Below are 17,069 nucleotides of genomic sequence, written 5' to 3' on the forward strand. Positions count from 1 at the left end.
ATTTTTCTATTGGGTTTTAGGTATTCTTAAGGATTTGTGAGAGTTCTTTATAAATTATGGATACAAGTCCTTTGTGTGATATAGGCATCAGTCTATTTTTCCCTCTTTGTGACTTGCTTTTTTACTTTGTAAATGGTGTTTATTGATGAGCAGAGGTTCTTAATTTTAATAGAGTCTGATTTATTAATGTTTGCTTTATATTGTTAATGTTTTTACATTCTGTTTACAAAATATGCCTACACCAATGGCATGAAGATATTTCCTAAAATTTTTATTGTTCTACTTTCCATGTTTAGATCTACAATTCATTTGAGTTTTGTATATGGTATGAGGTAGAGGGAAGGATTCTATTTTTTTTTTTCATTGTGATTTCTCCTTGACCTTGTACCATTTATTGAAATGTGTATTCCTCACTATATTGGATTGTTGCCTTTGTCATAAACTACATGACCATATTATATGTATGGGTCTTTATCAAAATCTTGAACTCTGGTAGTAAGTCTTTAAGATTTGCATTTCTCCAATAAATTTTAGAATCAACTTATCAGTATTTACTTCCTAGGTTATTTTTGCATTCTCGAGTATAGCACTTAAGTGTGGAATATTCTCAGTATATATTTTCTAAACTATATTGAAATACATATGAAGAGAGAGAAACACACACACACACACACACACAATTTGTCCTAAATTATAGTTTCCTCTAATTGTGCCTAGAGCTTTTATAATCTGAAACACGTTTTAAGTATTCTTTTTTTTTTTCTTTCTTTCTTTTGTCCTCAATCTCTTTAGCTAATGGTGGCCATACATGTTAGCATATCTGTAAAGTATCCCAATACATAGTACCATAGCATAGAGAATTTGGCATGAAGTTTCATTTAAAATTTCAGTTTGGTGGGAATGTCCTGATATATATAGTCTCAATTGTTGAGATGATTTCTTGGTACTAGAAAATAAGGACATAAGTGGTATTTATCTTTGGTGGGGTGGGGATTGAGGCTTCAAGAGGGTAACTAGCTTGCTCAGGCCTATGTAATTTGTATGTAGCCAACACAGGTCTTGATCCTATGCAGTTCTACCTTTACAATAATTTCTTCTGCTTCTTCCATAAGTAATGCCTTGGCTCCTTGGTATTATTCTTAAGACTCTATCTTCTAGAACGTCTTGAGTTTTTGCTTCCCTTACCCCGATTTTCACTGCTACTATCCTAGTTCATTTATATTTTGAATCAGCCCACTTTTATACTTACTTATGATGTAGGCCTACTAGATTTTTATCACTAGAAGCTGATTCCACAAATTGAACTTGTAACTTCCAATGAAACGTAATTATTTCAAATGGAAATTGAGGCCCAGTTCTTGTCCATATTCATTACTTATTATGACAGCTAATATGCCACTCTGACCTTAAGGGCACTTGATGGCCCTTCAAATCTGAAAGAAAACCGTTTCTATGTAGAATAGGCTATAAGTTATAATGCTGAAAATTAAACTGACAGAAGAGTAGTCGTCTGGTCACAACCACTATAATCTTGATAATAAATCATTGGGAGATGCCATGCACAGTGATGCATGTCCATAATCCCAGCTATTTGGGAGGCTGAGGCAGGAGGATGACAAGTTTAAGGCCAGCCTCAGCAATTTAACAAGACCCTGTCTCAAAATGAAAAATTAAAAGGGGTGGGGATCTGGTAGGGGCTGGGGGCATGTGGAGCACTAATATTTACAGAGAAAACCAGGGCTCAGATGCAATATCAAATGCAGGGCCAGAGCAGAGTAGAGATTTCATTAGGAGGGAGTGAGAAAGGGGAAGGAACATCCCTACTACCATGCTTATTTTTTGTAATGTTCTGTTACATAAAGATAAATTTCTACAGAAGGACATTTGGACTGACTTTAGTGTGGTACTTGTGGTCTTAGTTTTCATATAAATCTCTTATTATGGAAAATACATTTCTCCAAATTTGCAAAGCAGTCTTGGTCTCTCAGTTATTGACTTGAGAACTTTATTGTCATTAAAAAGAGGAAAGGCCAGAATTTCATCTTTTTTAAAAAATGTAGTTTATATAACAACTGTGTTTTTTGAAATTTAGTCCAAACTCTGCTAATTTATGTAAATCTGAGCAACTTATTTTGATCATCTCTGCTAAAAAAACAGATGCTGCATCCAAACTAAGCTGTTCCTGGATAAATTAAGAAAACAATTACCAAAGTATTCCAGAGAGAAATGTCTTTAGTCCCTTGATGCTCCAAGGGTTATTAAAGTTTTACCTGCAGATAACCAAGACTTCCAGAAGTTACAAGTCATTTACTTCATTCACTGCAGCTAAGAGAGGCCTGTGCTGCTGCCTCATAGGATTATTTCTTGCTGCATTTAACATGCATTAACAAGCATTTGGAAAGAGTTGAGTTTCTTCTAGAAAGCTGAGTTGGCTTCTTGAGAATCCTGTCTTTAAAAAAACAAGTTTTAGATGAAGCTTTCTTTAGGAACAAGTTTTGCCAAGTCACTGAGACCTTTCTATAAACATATAAATCTAAGTATTAGAGGAGGAAAAGGGTAGGTTTTTTCCTTTATTTACTTAAAACTCTATTTTTGCCATATACTTTTTAATTGTGTTTTTAGCATGTCTTTTTGTTTTCCTGTAGCAAGTGATGCCTCCATCATTACCTGTTATTTATGGTAGGACTTAACTGCTAATACTAATAAAGGGAGGATGTGAGGGGAAAGTTGGGGAAAAGACTCTTACTTTAAACTTTCACTATTGCAGAAATTTTATTTCGGTGATATTAACATCATTTAACATCCAGATGAGTAACCTCTACCTGAGGACGGTATACAGAAGAAGCAACCAGTCTCTAGACAATTAAACTTTATTACTCTGCCTGAAACATTAAGAAGTGGTTTTAAACAAAATAGTTTTTATCTCCTCTCCCTCTTCAAATTTATTTTTTATTATGTGGGAGAGGACCTTTTTGTCCAGCAAGATTGTTGCTTCTCTTAGAGCAGACATCTTGGTAATGATAGGTTCCTTTTATATTATTCTTTTCTTGATCATCTCTCCTCACCTCCTTCCAAACTCTATCCCCTAACTCCCTAGTTCATCTTTCCTCTAGCCATCTCCCTCATCTCTTCCCCAGCCTGTCCTCTCTCTCCTCTTCCCAATGACTCTTCTACCTATATGTTAGTCTTCTTCCTCCATTTTTTTCTGGTCTCTCACCCATCCTGTTCCCTAGTCCCATTCTCCTTTCCTCCATCTCCAGTCACTTTTGTTGTTCTCTCCTACCTTCTTCACCAGCCCCAGCCTCTTCTCCTCTCTCCCTTCTTTTCTCATTCTTATCACCTCCCCACTCCCCTCTTCTCTGCTCCTTTTCCCTTTTCTTCCTCTTCCTCTCCATAATCACAGTGACCTATAATTCTGTATTCTTCCAAGACGAGATCTTCTCTAAGGTATTCAGTAAAGGAGATTTTTTAAAATATTTTTTCTTAACTTTTGATGGACCATTATTTATTTATTTTTATATGGTGCTGAAAATTGAACCCAGTGCCTCACACATGCTGGGCAAGCACTATACCATACAACCCCAGCCCTCGGGGATTAATTTTTGATGTTAGAAAAAGAATTTTATAGATAGTAGAGAAACACCCTTCCTTCCCTACATACATCAAATGATTGACCAGCAGTTCTCTTAGAAGACCAAAAAGATTCCTACACAACAAAATGTGAACATTGTCTATTTATTGATAATGGAATAAGCAATTTTTATGTTCTTTAAGCTTCTGTATTTTTCATATTTTCCAAAATGTGTCTAGCATAAATATTATTTTTAAGAAATCAATTGGGGCTGGGGTGGTGGCTTAGTGGTAGAGTGCTCGCCTAGCATGCATGAGGCACCGGGTTTGATCCTCAGCACCACATAAAAAGAAACTAATGTATCTACCTAAAACTAAAGATACAGAAATAAATAAATATTTTTTAAAAAAAGAAATCAATTGTTCTGTCGTTGCTTTAACCCCTGTAGAATTTATAAGAAAACAAAATGGAGTAGATTTGATCCTCTAGTGAATATGAATTGAGTTTGTTACTATTATGTTCTGTTTTTCCACATTCTCTCAACTTGCAAATTAGAGGCCACTTGGACTGCAGCACTGGGCCTTCATTTAGCTCATTGGTTCTGTTGCAACGGATGATAGATATTAAATAAAGTCTCAGAAGTGAGGTCTAACCCCCCACCCGTTTTTTGTTGTTGTTGTTTTGTTTTTTGTTTTGTTTTGTTTTAACTGTATTGGAGATTGAACCCAGTGAGGCTCTACCACTGAGCTAATAAATCCCCAACGCTTTTTTGTTTTTTGAGGCAGGTCTCACTGTTTCCCAGGCTTGGCCTCAAATTTGTAATCCTCCTGCATCAGCCTCCCAAGTAGCTGGAATTGCAGATGAGCACCATTGCACCCTGCTAAACTTGACAACTTTTTTCTCCCTGTTACCTGTCTTGGGGGTAGGAAGAACAGGTATTGGCGAGTAGCAATTTGATTGTTATTATACCTCATGGGTACATCTTGCCTGATGTCCTTAGTATTGTTGGTCATAAAAAGTGTAACATTTATGCTGCAGGTCACAATATCTACTCTGTCACAGTTAAATGTTAAAATTCCAAGCTCAGATTCAAATTTGACCAAAAAGATAACATTCATCATACTGTCCCTGGATTGACTAAGCTAGATAAGGAAGATGAATATAAGACTAAATGAACCAGGCACGGTGGTGCACGCCTGTAATCCCAGCAGCTTGGGAGTCTGAGGCAGGAGGATTGCAGGTTCACAGCCAGCCTCAGCAATTTAGTGAGGCACTTAGAAACTCAGCAAGACCCTGTCTCAAAATATAAAAAAGGGCTGGGGAATGTGACTCAGTGGTTCAGCACTCCTGGGTTCAATCCTCAGTACAAAAAAAAAAAACAAAAAACAAAACAAAACAAAAAACACTAAATGAAGCATTCTAGACTAAGTTACTTATTTTTTTTCTTGCTGCAGTGTACTAGTCGTTTCATAAAGAGTTAATTGGTGCAGTTAGTGAATGGTTTTCTAGCTGAAAAGAGATCTAGGAATTCTGTAGTTAATTGATTCTTCAGACATGGACCCATAGTCATTGAAAAATTTTGAATGAGCAGAATTCTCTTGTTTTGCTCATAGTTATAGTTCACATCATGTTTTAGGAGGCCAGAATTATTTTTAAGAGGATTTTTATACCTATTTATGCTGATTGGACATTTTATATGATAAACATGACATTTTAAGAGATCATACACAATATATGTTGTCCCTTGTGTTTGCCCTTCTCCCTGTTTTGTCTTCTCTCACTTCCCCAATTCTGCAACACTACTGCTTTTTTCCCATCTTGTGAGCAAACTTTTAGCAGTATGTAGAAAGTTAACTGCCTGGAGTCTTTTAAATATAAGTAACACGCAACCAGTAATAAGCTGTCGGTTGTTTTTTTGCTGCCTGCAAAGAAACATAAACACAGCGCTCATTTCTGGCAGGTTTTTACTGTCAGAGTTTCTCCTATTATATTTATCTTACAATTTGCCAGGGGGTGAAGTTATTAAGTTTTAGCAGCAGCCATCGATCAAGTTCACAAGTTAACACGATAAAGGCTCTGTGCCGCTCCGATCCGGGGAAATGATGATCCTCACTCGGTAATTAACTAAATGAGAAAGTTAAATCTTACTTGAGAGCTGGGAGAGATGAAAGAGAGGTGTTTGTCAGTTTCTCAGTGGAAATTAGAAGCAGTTTTCTGCAATTCCCTAAGCTGCTGCTCTGTCATATTTTACATAAGCACTGGGAAAACGTCTTGTAATTAGTGCTGTCATGGAGGATTTTTTTTTTTTTTTTTTTTTTGCTGAAGGATGTTGGAATAATTCATTAGATTATCAAGAAAGGCTTGTGTCCTGAAATGATTAGCACAGTGAAATTTAAACCATTAACGATAACAAGTTTAGAGCTTGCTGCAGTGCAGAGGCACCCGGGGTATGTCTGTGCCTATTTCAATCATTTCTTATAATTAAACATTATGTCCTTTTATTCCCCCCCCTTCACTAGGACCCATCCAAAATTCCTTTTAAGGTGGCACTGTCTATATCAGTGGGTTTACCAGCCTTGGAGGTGTGTGTAGTTAGTAGCTATAATAATGTAGCAGTAAATTAAACTGCTGTGAGTTTCTTGGTTTAGAACAAAAGAACCTATCACCCTGGAAGCTATAAAGTTGCATGAGGGAGCCCACTATAAAAACAAGAATCTCAGTTTTGAAACCTAAAAATGTTAAATGATTATTTTATCCCTTTTAACTATTTAAAAAATCAGGAAATCAAAGTAACTTTGTTTTGACTTTGGTGAATTTTATATTGGCTTTCTTCATAGTAAACAGTAGGAAAAAAAAAAAGATTGCCAAGTGTTTAGTCTTTAAGTAATCATATATACTGGGACATTGTGAGTTTATTTTCCAGTGAGCTTTATTTAAAAGAATTGGAATGATTATAGGCTTTTTCTTGTTGGATATTAGAAATCAGTCAGATTCATAATGTGAACTTTCTCTCTGCTGACAAATCTGCCCCTTCCTGTCTTCCACATTGACTAATCAGATCTGACATATTTATGAGTTCACCTAATATGTAACCATATTTAATAGAAGCTGTTCAAATATTAATGCAATAATCCCACTGAGAAATGTAATGTTTACTTCTGTTGAATTTTATGCCCGATTCTATATGTTCAGTCATCATTTTCTTCTATTTGGACTGCCTACTCCCCACCCTACCCCAACAAAGATAAAGGACTACTTTTTGAAACACTGAAAGTTAACAAGAGTGTCTTCCTGTTATTGTTGTTCGTAGTGCTGGGGATTGAACCCAGGGCCTCATGTATGTTAGGCAAACACTGTACAGAGCTATATCCTTAGTCATTGTAACAAGCCCCCCCCCCCCGCTTAAGAACTAAAAATTAGCTGGACACGGTGGGCCCACACCTAATTCCAACAGCTCAGGAGGCTGAGGCAGGAAGGCCCCAAGTTCAAAGCCAGCCCCAGCAACTTAGCACGACCCTCAGCAACTTAATGAGACCCTGTCTCAAGATTTAAAAAAAAAAGGGGTGGGGCTAGGGATGTAGCTCAGGTTGAACACCCCCAGGGTTCATTTCTAGTCCAAAAAAAAGGGAAAGAACTAAAAATTGGAATGTTGGAAGTTATGATCCCACTTTAGAACATTCATTACCTTTTCTCTGCTTGTTCAATGTATGGACAAATTTTTTCAATTGCTCTTGAAATTCCCTAGTAAAAAGAGACCCAGGTGCCAATAGATTCCTTTTCTACCTCAGTTCTTTGGCTATTCTGGACCACCCTACTACCACCACCTCTTTCCCCAGGTGTGCTTGCTTGTCCTTCTTTTCATCCTAATGAAAATGTAGATGGGGCTGGGGATGTGGCTCAAGCTGTAGCATGCTCGCCTGGCATGCGCGGGGCGCTGGGTTTGATCCTCAGCACCACATAAAAATAAAATAAAGATGTTGTGTCCACGGTAAACTAAAAAATAAGTATTAAAAAAAAAAAGAAAAGAAAAAGAAAATGTAGATAATCCCATTTCCTTTCAATTAATTCAAAACAATGTTGACTTTTTCCTAAAAGATGCTTTTACAAAGAAATCAAAGGAAGCAATAGAGGAAAAATACTTGAAGAAGCAATGTTTTTGGATTCCTGTTTAGCTAAAACCTGGCAGCAGCCTAGAAAGAATACAGTATAATAGGCCTTTTAAAATCTCCTCTCTTTCTGTCTCAAAACTGGCAAGTTTTGCCTTGTTTGTCCTAGCCATGGGAGTAAGAATTCTGATTTTGTCCCCATTCAGGTTAATGGACCAGACTAAATATCTCAAGGGTCAGCTCTAATAAAGAAGTAAATCATGGGACTGGGGTTGTGGCTCAGCGGTAGAGTGCTTGCCTAGCCTTGGGTTTGATCCTCAGCACCACACAAAAATAAATAAATAAAGGTTTTGTGTCCAACTACAACTGAAAAATAAATATTTTTTAAAAAGTAAATCATTATACTAAAATAAATATATATTATAACCCTGACTTACAATTCTCAACAGGCCCTTTCTTCTTTCCTCTTTTGTGAGAATAAAATACCTTTCTTCCAAACATTCGCTAATCTGCCTCTTAATCCTAGCCATCATCACCTCTTGCCTAGATTGTTTTATCAGCCTTCTCATTAGTCTACCTTCCTCTTGTATTGCAACTTGTTCTTGTTACCTCCTCCTTACTTCCCCAGACCCTTATCCATTCTCTTTATGAGAGCTAGTATTAATTTTTCTAAGGCACAAATCAGATGATGTCATACTTGACTACTTCAAACCTCCTGGGACTCTCCTTTATACCTCAGATGAAATTCAAACTCTTTACCTCTTTACGGTGTCCCTGAGGCCACCTCATTTATCACCTGCTTTTTCCCTTTTATAATTCACTGTGCCCCAGCCATAGTGGCCTTCCTTCTGTCTTTCACTTGAACACACTTTTACAATTGCTGTTCTTACTGTCTGAAAGGATCTTCCCAAGATCTTCACAAGACTGTCATCATGGAGATCTGAGCTCACACGTTGCCCTTTAGGGTTGTGTCTTAACTACCTCAGTTAAAGTAGGCTTCACTATTCACTCCCTATTTATCTTGTTTTTTTTCTTACAGTCCCTATCAGTTTCTGATACATACTTCTTCTGTTCTCCTCCTATTACTCTTCCCAAGAAAAAAAACTTCCTGTGCCTGTTCACTGATGTTTCCCTTACTCCTGGTAAAATGCCCAGCACAGAGTAGTCACTCAATAAATGGCAGTTGGTTGATTGATAATGTTGAAGTTCCAGCCTTATTCAAAATTCTTGTTCTATCTCTCCTAATGCATCCTCATCCCCAGCACAGCCCTTGCTCATTTTATTTCAATGCCAGAGGATTTCTCAAAGCCCTTCTCAAAGCCAAGCAGAACCTTTAGATGTCTTTTATCATTTGCATCTTACTAATCCTTGCAACCGTGATTCCAAATGTTGTCCTATGCCTAGAATATTTTTCTTTCTCTACTTATCATATCTTTCGTTTTGTTTAAAGCAGGGTTTACATGCAAACTAAAAGTAACTTGTTTGACCATCAAGTTCGGTCAGCCCATGATACATTTTCCAAACTGTACATAATACATTTAGCAAAGTCAGTAGCACATTTCATGTTACAGTGGTGGTGGTTAGGCCAAGTGGTGTCTGCAAGTGTGTATTTTCCCCTCCTGCAGCTTCAAAGAAATTCATGGCAGTTTTAAAAGTGGTACATGTAATGTTTTCAGAGGGGGAAATAATGTTAGCCCTTAGCCTTTGAGGAGTAAGCTGGAGGACAGTCCTATAAATACTCAACTCCTTTCATTTTGTGTACTGTCATCTAACAGCTGCCTCCTTCCCTCCTTCCCTTCCTGCCTGCCTCCTTCTGTCCATCCAGTCCATCAGTCCAGCAAAAGAGATGTGCAGGGGTAGTACAAAGTTAGTGTTACATTAAACTGAGGCTGTTTGGCAGTGTTCCTAGACATTTGAACAGTAGTGGTTGACTCATCATTCTTTTCTTGAGAAAGCCAAATAAATACTACCACTAGCAATAACCATTACCCTCTCTCCCATACACTCTTCATATACAGCTTTTTGGTTTTTTTTTTTAATAAATGTATTTTTTCACTGTGTCCTTGTGGATTTTCAGAGGTTCTCAAATTTAAATTTTGCTGTGTTTTTGTTTATAGAAAAATCTGAATAAAGAAAATTGTAGAGGAAAGAGGCTTAAAAACAAAGACCTTTATCTTCAAAGTTCTTGACAAATATAATATCTTAGTTACAAATAAAATTAATATTACAGAGACATTAAGGATACAGTTTAATGAATTTTTTCAGTTTGCATATGATTGTAACAATCAAAATATAGGAAGTTCCCTTGTACCCTTCCCAGTCAATGCCACCCCCACATCCATCCCAAAGCAACCATACATCTGGTTTTTTGTTGGTGGTGGTGGTACTGGTGCTGTTGGCTTTTTGCTTGTTTTGGTTTTTGCTTGCTTGTTTTTTGGTACTGGGGATTGAACCTAGGGATGCTTTGCTATATCCCCAGCTTTTTTTGATATCTTATTATGAGACAGGGTCTCACTAAGTTGCTAAGGATGGCCTTCAACTTACAATCCTCCTGCCTCAACCTCTGGAGTCACTGAGATTACAGGCATATGCTGTTCCACTGCTCTGTTCTCACTAAAATTTAGATTTGTTGTTTCTAAAATTGCATGTAAATAAAATCATAAAGATGTACTCTTTTCAAGATTATGTTGGCTAATTTTAGTTGTGACTGTCTTCATTCATTCAGCATGTTTTTGAGATTCATCCTTGTCGTTTTGTGTGTATCTAATGCATTCCTTTTATTGCTGAGTACTAGATCCATTGTATAAATACATTACAATTCATCAGTTTATCTCTTGATATGGGCATTGGTATCATTACATGTGGGATTATTATGAATAGAGCAGCAGTGAACAAGTCTTTGTGTGGAACTGTATTTCATGTTAGGAGGGTAAATACTTAAAGAGTAGAAATGCCGGGTGCGGTGATACATGCCTGTAATCCCAGTGGATGTGGAGGCTGAGGCAGGAGGATTGCAAGTTCAAAACCAGCCTCAGCAGTTTAGCAAGACCCTGTCTCAAAAAATAAAAAGGGCTAGGGATGTGGCCCATTGGTTCAGTGCTGAGTTCAATCTCGGGTACGAAAAAAAAAAAAAAAACATGGCTAGATCATATCATAAATATGTTTAACTGTGAACCTATTTTCCAAAGTGGTTGTACCATTAAACATTACAGCCAGCAATGAGAGAGAAACTGAATTCCTCCCCATTCTTTGCAATACTTGTTAGTCTTTTTAATTCTAACCATTCTGGTAAGTGTGTAGTATACAGTGTCGTTTGCATTTCCTTAATGACTAAGCAGGTTGAACAATTTTTTGTATGCTAATTGATCATTCATGGATTGCTATTTCACATGCCAATATGTCAACTTTTTTCTTTTATTACCATAAAAGCTTGTGTGCTTTTGTGCCCTTATGTAATGTTTGCCTAGTCCAAGGGGACCAATATTTTTCTGTTTTCTTCTAGAAGCTTTATGGTTTTAGCTCCTAGGTATAAATCCAGGATCCAGTTAATCTAATTTTTATATATGGTGTGAGATCAGCAAAGAGTTTCTTTTTCTTTTTCTTTCTTTCTTTTTTTTCTATGTGGATATTCACTGTTGCAGCATCATTTGTTGAAAAGGCAATCTATTCCTCCATTGAATTATCTTCGTGCCATTCTTGATATTTGTGTTTCTTGACTCTCTATTTTGGTCTACTGATTTAGATTTTTGTCCTTAAATCAAAGCCACGATATCTTGATTACTATTACACATGTTGAAATTCAGTAATATGAGTTCTCCGTCTTCTTTATATTTTTCAAGATGATTTTGGCTAATTTTAGATCCTTTGCATCTCTATAAAAAATTTTTAAATCAGTGTGTCAATTTGCCTGCTAAGATTTTGATTGATATTGTACTAACTCTGAAGATCAATTTAGAAAAAATGAACATCTTAACAATATTGAATCCAATTTAAGAACATAATATCTCCCCATTTATTTAAATCTTTTTAAAATTTCCCTTAGTATTGTTTTATAGTTTATAGGTATTATACATTTTGTAAAACTTTATTCCTAAGTATTATGTATATTTTTGTGTACTTGGTTTTCACAAACACATTTTAAAAAGTGAAAGGAGTATTATGGTTACTTTTAGCATGGCTAGTGTCCTAAAAAAGGACAAAAACGAGGACATTATGAGGTTTGGGATGATGTTTCTTGATCTCGGTACTGACTACATGGGTATGTTCACTTCATGAAAATTCATTGAGCTGTACACTTAAGATTATGCATGCATATATAAACACACACACACATATATATATATACACATTTACTTTGATAAAAAATTAAATGAAAAAGTACATAAAACAAAACGAGAAAGAAGGATTTAATTTCAACTCCAACAGTGTCATAAATTCATTAGGAGTGTTGAATTTTAAGCTGGGCACGGTGGCGTATGCCTGTAAATCCCAGTGGTTTAAGAAGCCGAGGGAGAGGATCACAAGTTCAAAGCCAGCCTCAGCAACTTAGCAAGGTACTAAGCAACTCAATAAGACCCTGTCTCTAATAAAATATTTTAAAAGGCCTGGGAATGTGACTCCATGGCTAAGTGCCCCTGGGTTCAGTCCCCACTGCCAAAAAAAAAGTGTTGAATTTTGGCTGGGGATGTAGCTCAGTGTTTGAGTGTTTGCTTAGCATTTGGGAGGCCCTGGATTCAATCCCCAGCTCCACACAAAAAGAAGATTGGTATATTGAGCACTTTGCTGTGTGCTAGGTGATATGCTAAACATGCTTTTCGTAAGTTTTTTAATTGGATCCTCACAAAAAGCTAATGAAATAGGTCCTATTATTAGTCCACATTTTACAGATGAGGGAAACAGAGACATAGAAAGATAAAACTGAACTCCTCCCCATTCTTTGCAGGATCAAATTTTTATTCCATGTTACACAGCCGGTATTTTGAGAAGCTAGAATTTGAGACTGGTCTTTTACTCCATGGCCAAAGCTTTTAAAACAATACATTATGGAGTCATGATTAAGAGTAGCTCATTGGAAGGTGATAATGGATCTCAGCTGTGTGTCTCTCTATAAAAAAAATTACTCTTTTGAGGGGATAGTGACCAGAATGTAACACTAGCCAGATAACCCAGAACAGTTCACAAATATGTGAAATCTCAGTTTACTCCTCATTTCAAATAGCCAATTTTTTAAAATCTCATTCATGATTTAATCACTGGAAGGTATAAAAAACAGCTGAATGTTAGCTCCTGCAGTAGGATAACCAAACTTAAGTTCTAAAGGCAGTTTTATCTATTAGTCTGCAGGCATGTCTCCCATGATTATATATATATATTTTGCTGAGTGTTACTTTTTGTTGCTGACATTTCTGGTCTTTAACCAGAAAACATTACACAGGTAGCACCCAATTTGGGTCCATTTCCACCTTTTAAGAGATAAAAAATATATAAGCAATAATGAAGTAGGAGTTTGGGTTGTTGGGATTAGAAGTGGCATTTGGCCACTTGTAAACTCACCTGCTTCTTAGCTCTCCAAATTTTCACAATACATTTGATGAGCTTTTCTTTGCTGAGATATAAACAACAACCTACACAAAAAACAGCCCCAAAGTTCCCCAAGGCCTATGTCCAACAAGGTTCTTATTAATCATTTTTAGTCTGTATCATAGACAACAGTGGCATTTGTGCTACAAAAACTCTAACTGTGCACACGAGGGCTTGCTGTTTACAGGTGTCAGCTCTTGCCTTATAAACAGAATGGCTTTAATGCCATTTTTGAAAATACACTTTCAGTTGTATATCAGGAAGCACTTGTAAAGAGGTCTGGATAGAGGATTTAATGTTTAGAAAATAAGGCAAGCAAAAAAAGAAAAAGAAAAAGAAAGCACACTAGTGCCTTAATTAACAGAAGTAGATTATCCAAATTTGGTTCATAAATGGTACATCCAATATGTCTAAACAAGAATGAACTTGATAGTAACATGGCTTTCTCTGCTGAATTGTACTAAATTATGGTTATCCTCTATAGAAAATCATACTGTTTTCAGAGTAGCAAATCAAGTTTCTTTTTTCATGATCTTCTCTTAGTGTCCTCCAGCTTCATACTTGGGTGCAATCCTTGACTCCATTTCTTTTCCCATACTCATATCCAATCTATCAACATGTTCAGTTGGATCTGCCTTACAAAATGTTCAAAGAATCCCAATTATTTCTCTTCATCTCTGTAGCTACCACACTAGTCCAAAAGATTTATCTCTTCCATGGACTATTGAAGTTGTCTCTTAATTGGCTTCCTTATGCTAATCTCTACACAGGGTCCTCCACTGTGCTTTTTTTACTCTCTGGCTTTTGGGTGCTTCTCCCTGTGGTCTGTCTTTGTGCATAGCTTCATCCTCTGCAACTCCCTCTGGCAGGGCAGCCTGATTTTCTTACATAGTAGCTCAAAACTCTTAAGAAGAAATAAGCAGAAGCACGTGGGCTTAGAAGTTCCTGTGTGGTACTGTCTCCACATTCTGTTAGTTGAAGTTCAGATTTGAAGGATAGGATATGAATTTTACTCTTATTGGGAAGGGCAACATTCTTGGAGAAGGAGTACTGGAATTGTTTGGGTACATGTGTTGGAGATTTGTTAGCACCACCTAAATGACCTAGATGATAAGCTCAACTACTTCTTCAGCCTTATTTCTTCTTGCTCATTTAAGAGAACCACACCAGGCCCTCTTTTTTTTTTTTTTTTTTTTTTAGTTGTAGATGAACACAATACCTTTATTTTATTTATTTATTTTTCTGTGGTGCTGAGGATCGAACCTAGTGCCTCACATGTGCTAGGCAAGTGCTCTGCCACTGAGCCACAACCCCAGCCCATACCAGGCCCTCTTGACCCTGCCAGTCAAACTGCCTCCCAGGACTTGCTCTCAAAATTACCTTTGTCTAGACCGTTGTTCTCCCAAGTAACAAAATGTCTAGTTCCCTTAGTTCACATGTCATCTCTTTAGGAAAACTCTGACCAGGTAGCTTGTTTTTTTAATTGCCACATAACAAATCATCATAAACATAGCAAGTTAAAACAATATCTTTTTATTAGCTTTGGTTCTGTAGGTCAGAAGTCTGGCACAGCATGGATGTGTTCTCTACTCAGTATCACAAAGCTGAAATCAATCAGGGTGTTGGCTAGGCTGAGTTTTCATCTGGAAGCTCTGGGGGAAAGTTTTTTCATCTCATTCTTGTTTTGGCAGGCTTCAGTTACTTGTCATTGCAGGACTGAAGACCTCACTTCCTCACTGGCTGTCAGCAGGGATGCTGGTGTTAGCTCCTAGAAGCTGACCACATTCTTCTTGCCACATGCCTCCCTTCCTCTTCTGCAATCAGTTGGAGAAAACTCCCTGCATTGAAAGGCCTCATGGGATTAGGTTAGACCCACTTGAGTCATCTTCCTTTTTTTTTTTTTTTAATTGCTGATGGACCTTTATTCATTTATTTATATGAGGTGCTAAGAATTGAACCCAGTGCCTCACACATGCTAGGCAAGCGCTCTACCACTGAGCCCCAGCCCTTCATCTTCCTATCTTAAGGTCAACTGATTTGGGTCCTTATTTTAATCACAATAGTACCTACACCACTGCTTGTTTGAATAACTAAGGGGAAGGTATGTATGTAACAGGGGACAAGAATCTTGGGAGACCATCTTAGAATTTTTCCTATCATAACATCTCCTTTTTTTTCCTGTCCCCTTGTTCTGCTTTATTTTTCTTCACAGCATTATCTGTGTTATATTTTCTATTTATTTGCTTATGTTTTTAATGTGCCTCCTAAACTAGATTCTAACTTCATGATGATAGAGACTGTCATTTTTTGTTCAATGTTATATTTTTAGCACCAAGGACAGTGATTGTCTCACTGTGTAAGCTCAGTAAATACTTACTGAATGAATTAATTAATAAAATAGACTTTGTGGCATATAATTTTGATGACTGTGAAGATAGAATTTTGGGAAGGAAAGGGGTAGATTGAGCATGCGAGTGTTATTTAAGTTTATGTCCAAAGGTACCACAGTCTGACAATACTAATTGGTCTTTCTTTGCATGGAAGATTTCTTATTTGACCCTTAAATTTAAGTTATGAGCAAGTAATTGTCTAAATATCCAATAGCTGCTTTATATAAGAAAAAGCAAATTAGTCAGGCATGGTGAGGCGTGCCTATATTCCAGCAACTCAGGAGACTGAGGCAGGAAGATCTCAATTTCAAGTCCAGCCTCAGCAACTAAGTGATATCCTCAGCAGCTTGGTGAGTCCATGTCTCAAAATAAAAAAATAAAAATCTTTGAGGATACAGATCAGTGGAAAAGCTCCACTGGGTTCAATCCCCAGTATCCCTCTACCCGCACCACCCCCAAAAAGCTAATTTGCTTTTCTTTCTTCTTGTCTTCCTGAAATACACCTGATTTACCACCTTAGTGTGGTGTTTCTGTGGCTTTCTATGTAATAGTGGTTCACATATGTCCAATACCACCAAAATAACAGTGGGCTCAATCATAAAGGCATAATACAGTATGCCAGACCAGAAAATTATATATATTTCTCTCATTTTCAGTACTTACTGTTAATGTTTCTTTTAATCCCTCCCCTTCCATAGACAAAACTTGCCAATGGCACTTCCAGTATGATCGTACCCAAGCAACGGAAACTCTCTGCAAGCTATGAAAAGGAAAAGGAACTGTGCGTCAAATATTTTGAGCAGTGGTCAGAGTCCGATCAAGTTGAATTTGTGGAACATCTTATATCCCAAATGTGTCATTACCAACATGGGCACATAAATTCATATCTTAAACCTATGCTGCAAAGGGATTTCATAACTGCTCTGCCAGGTATGTGTACATGTATTTGCAAACCATTAATTTGCTATAGAATTGGATCTTCAGCCTTTTATTTCTCTTTTTAAAGTCTTCATTGGCTTGATTTTTACAAAGTAAGTCCTTTAATTGTACCCTCTTGGTAAAAATACAAGAAAAATCAAATTCAAGAGAAATTGGACTCCTCTTTTTCCCCTGTCTTTTGTTTATCTTGTGTCCTTCTGTTCACCCTTTTTACCTCTATGCAGTAGGTCCAAATTAATATTTTCTGAGGTGTTATCTGACACTTGAGGTGTGTCTTTGTAATGTGTTTTACTCCCAAGAAATGTTAATTTAGGCCAGGCACAGTAGCACTGGCCTGTGATCACAGTAGCTCATGAGGCTGAAGCAAGAGGATTTCCTTCAAAGCCAACCTCAGCAATTTAGCAAGGCACTAAGCAACTCAGTGAGACCCTGTCTCTAAATAAAACATAAAAAAGGGCTGGGGATGTGGCTTAGTGGTTAACT

At 37.0% G+C, this 17,069-nt stretch overlaps 1 protein-coding gene across 17 annotated transcripts in view; it reads left to right on the top strand.

Moving 5' to 3' along the window:
- Positions 1-17,069, top strand: part of Btrc (beta-transducin repeat containing E3 ubiquitin protein ligase) — a 186,818-nt gene that overhangs the window by 135,166 nt on the left and 34,583 nt on the right. For 16 of the 17 annotated variants that reach the window (XM_046450111.2, XM_058581238.1, XM_046450113.2 and 13 more), the window contains one exon: positions 16,346-16,577. In XM_046450111.2, the coding sequence (XP_046306067.1) occupies positions 16,346-16,577 (232 nt within the window). Of the gene's footprint in view, positions 1-14,966; positions 15,123-16,345; positions 16,578-17,069 lie in introns of those variants that run through there. The other variant, XM_046450121.2, reaches the window with a different exon arrangement.

Source organism: Marmota monax, unplaced genomic scaffold (genome assembly GCF_021218885.2).
Source record: "Marmota monax isolate L192 unplaced genomic scaffold, Marmota_monax_Labrador192_F-V1.1 WCK01_AAM20220418_F8-fsc00004, whole genome shotgun sequence".
In the NCBI taxonomy this organism is placed as follows: Eukaryota; Metazoa; Chordata; class Mammalia; order Rodentia; family Sciuridae; genus Marmota; species Marmota monax.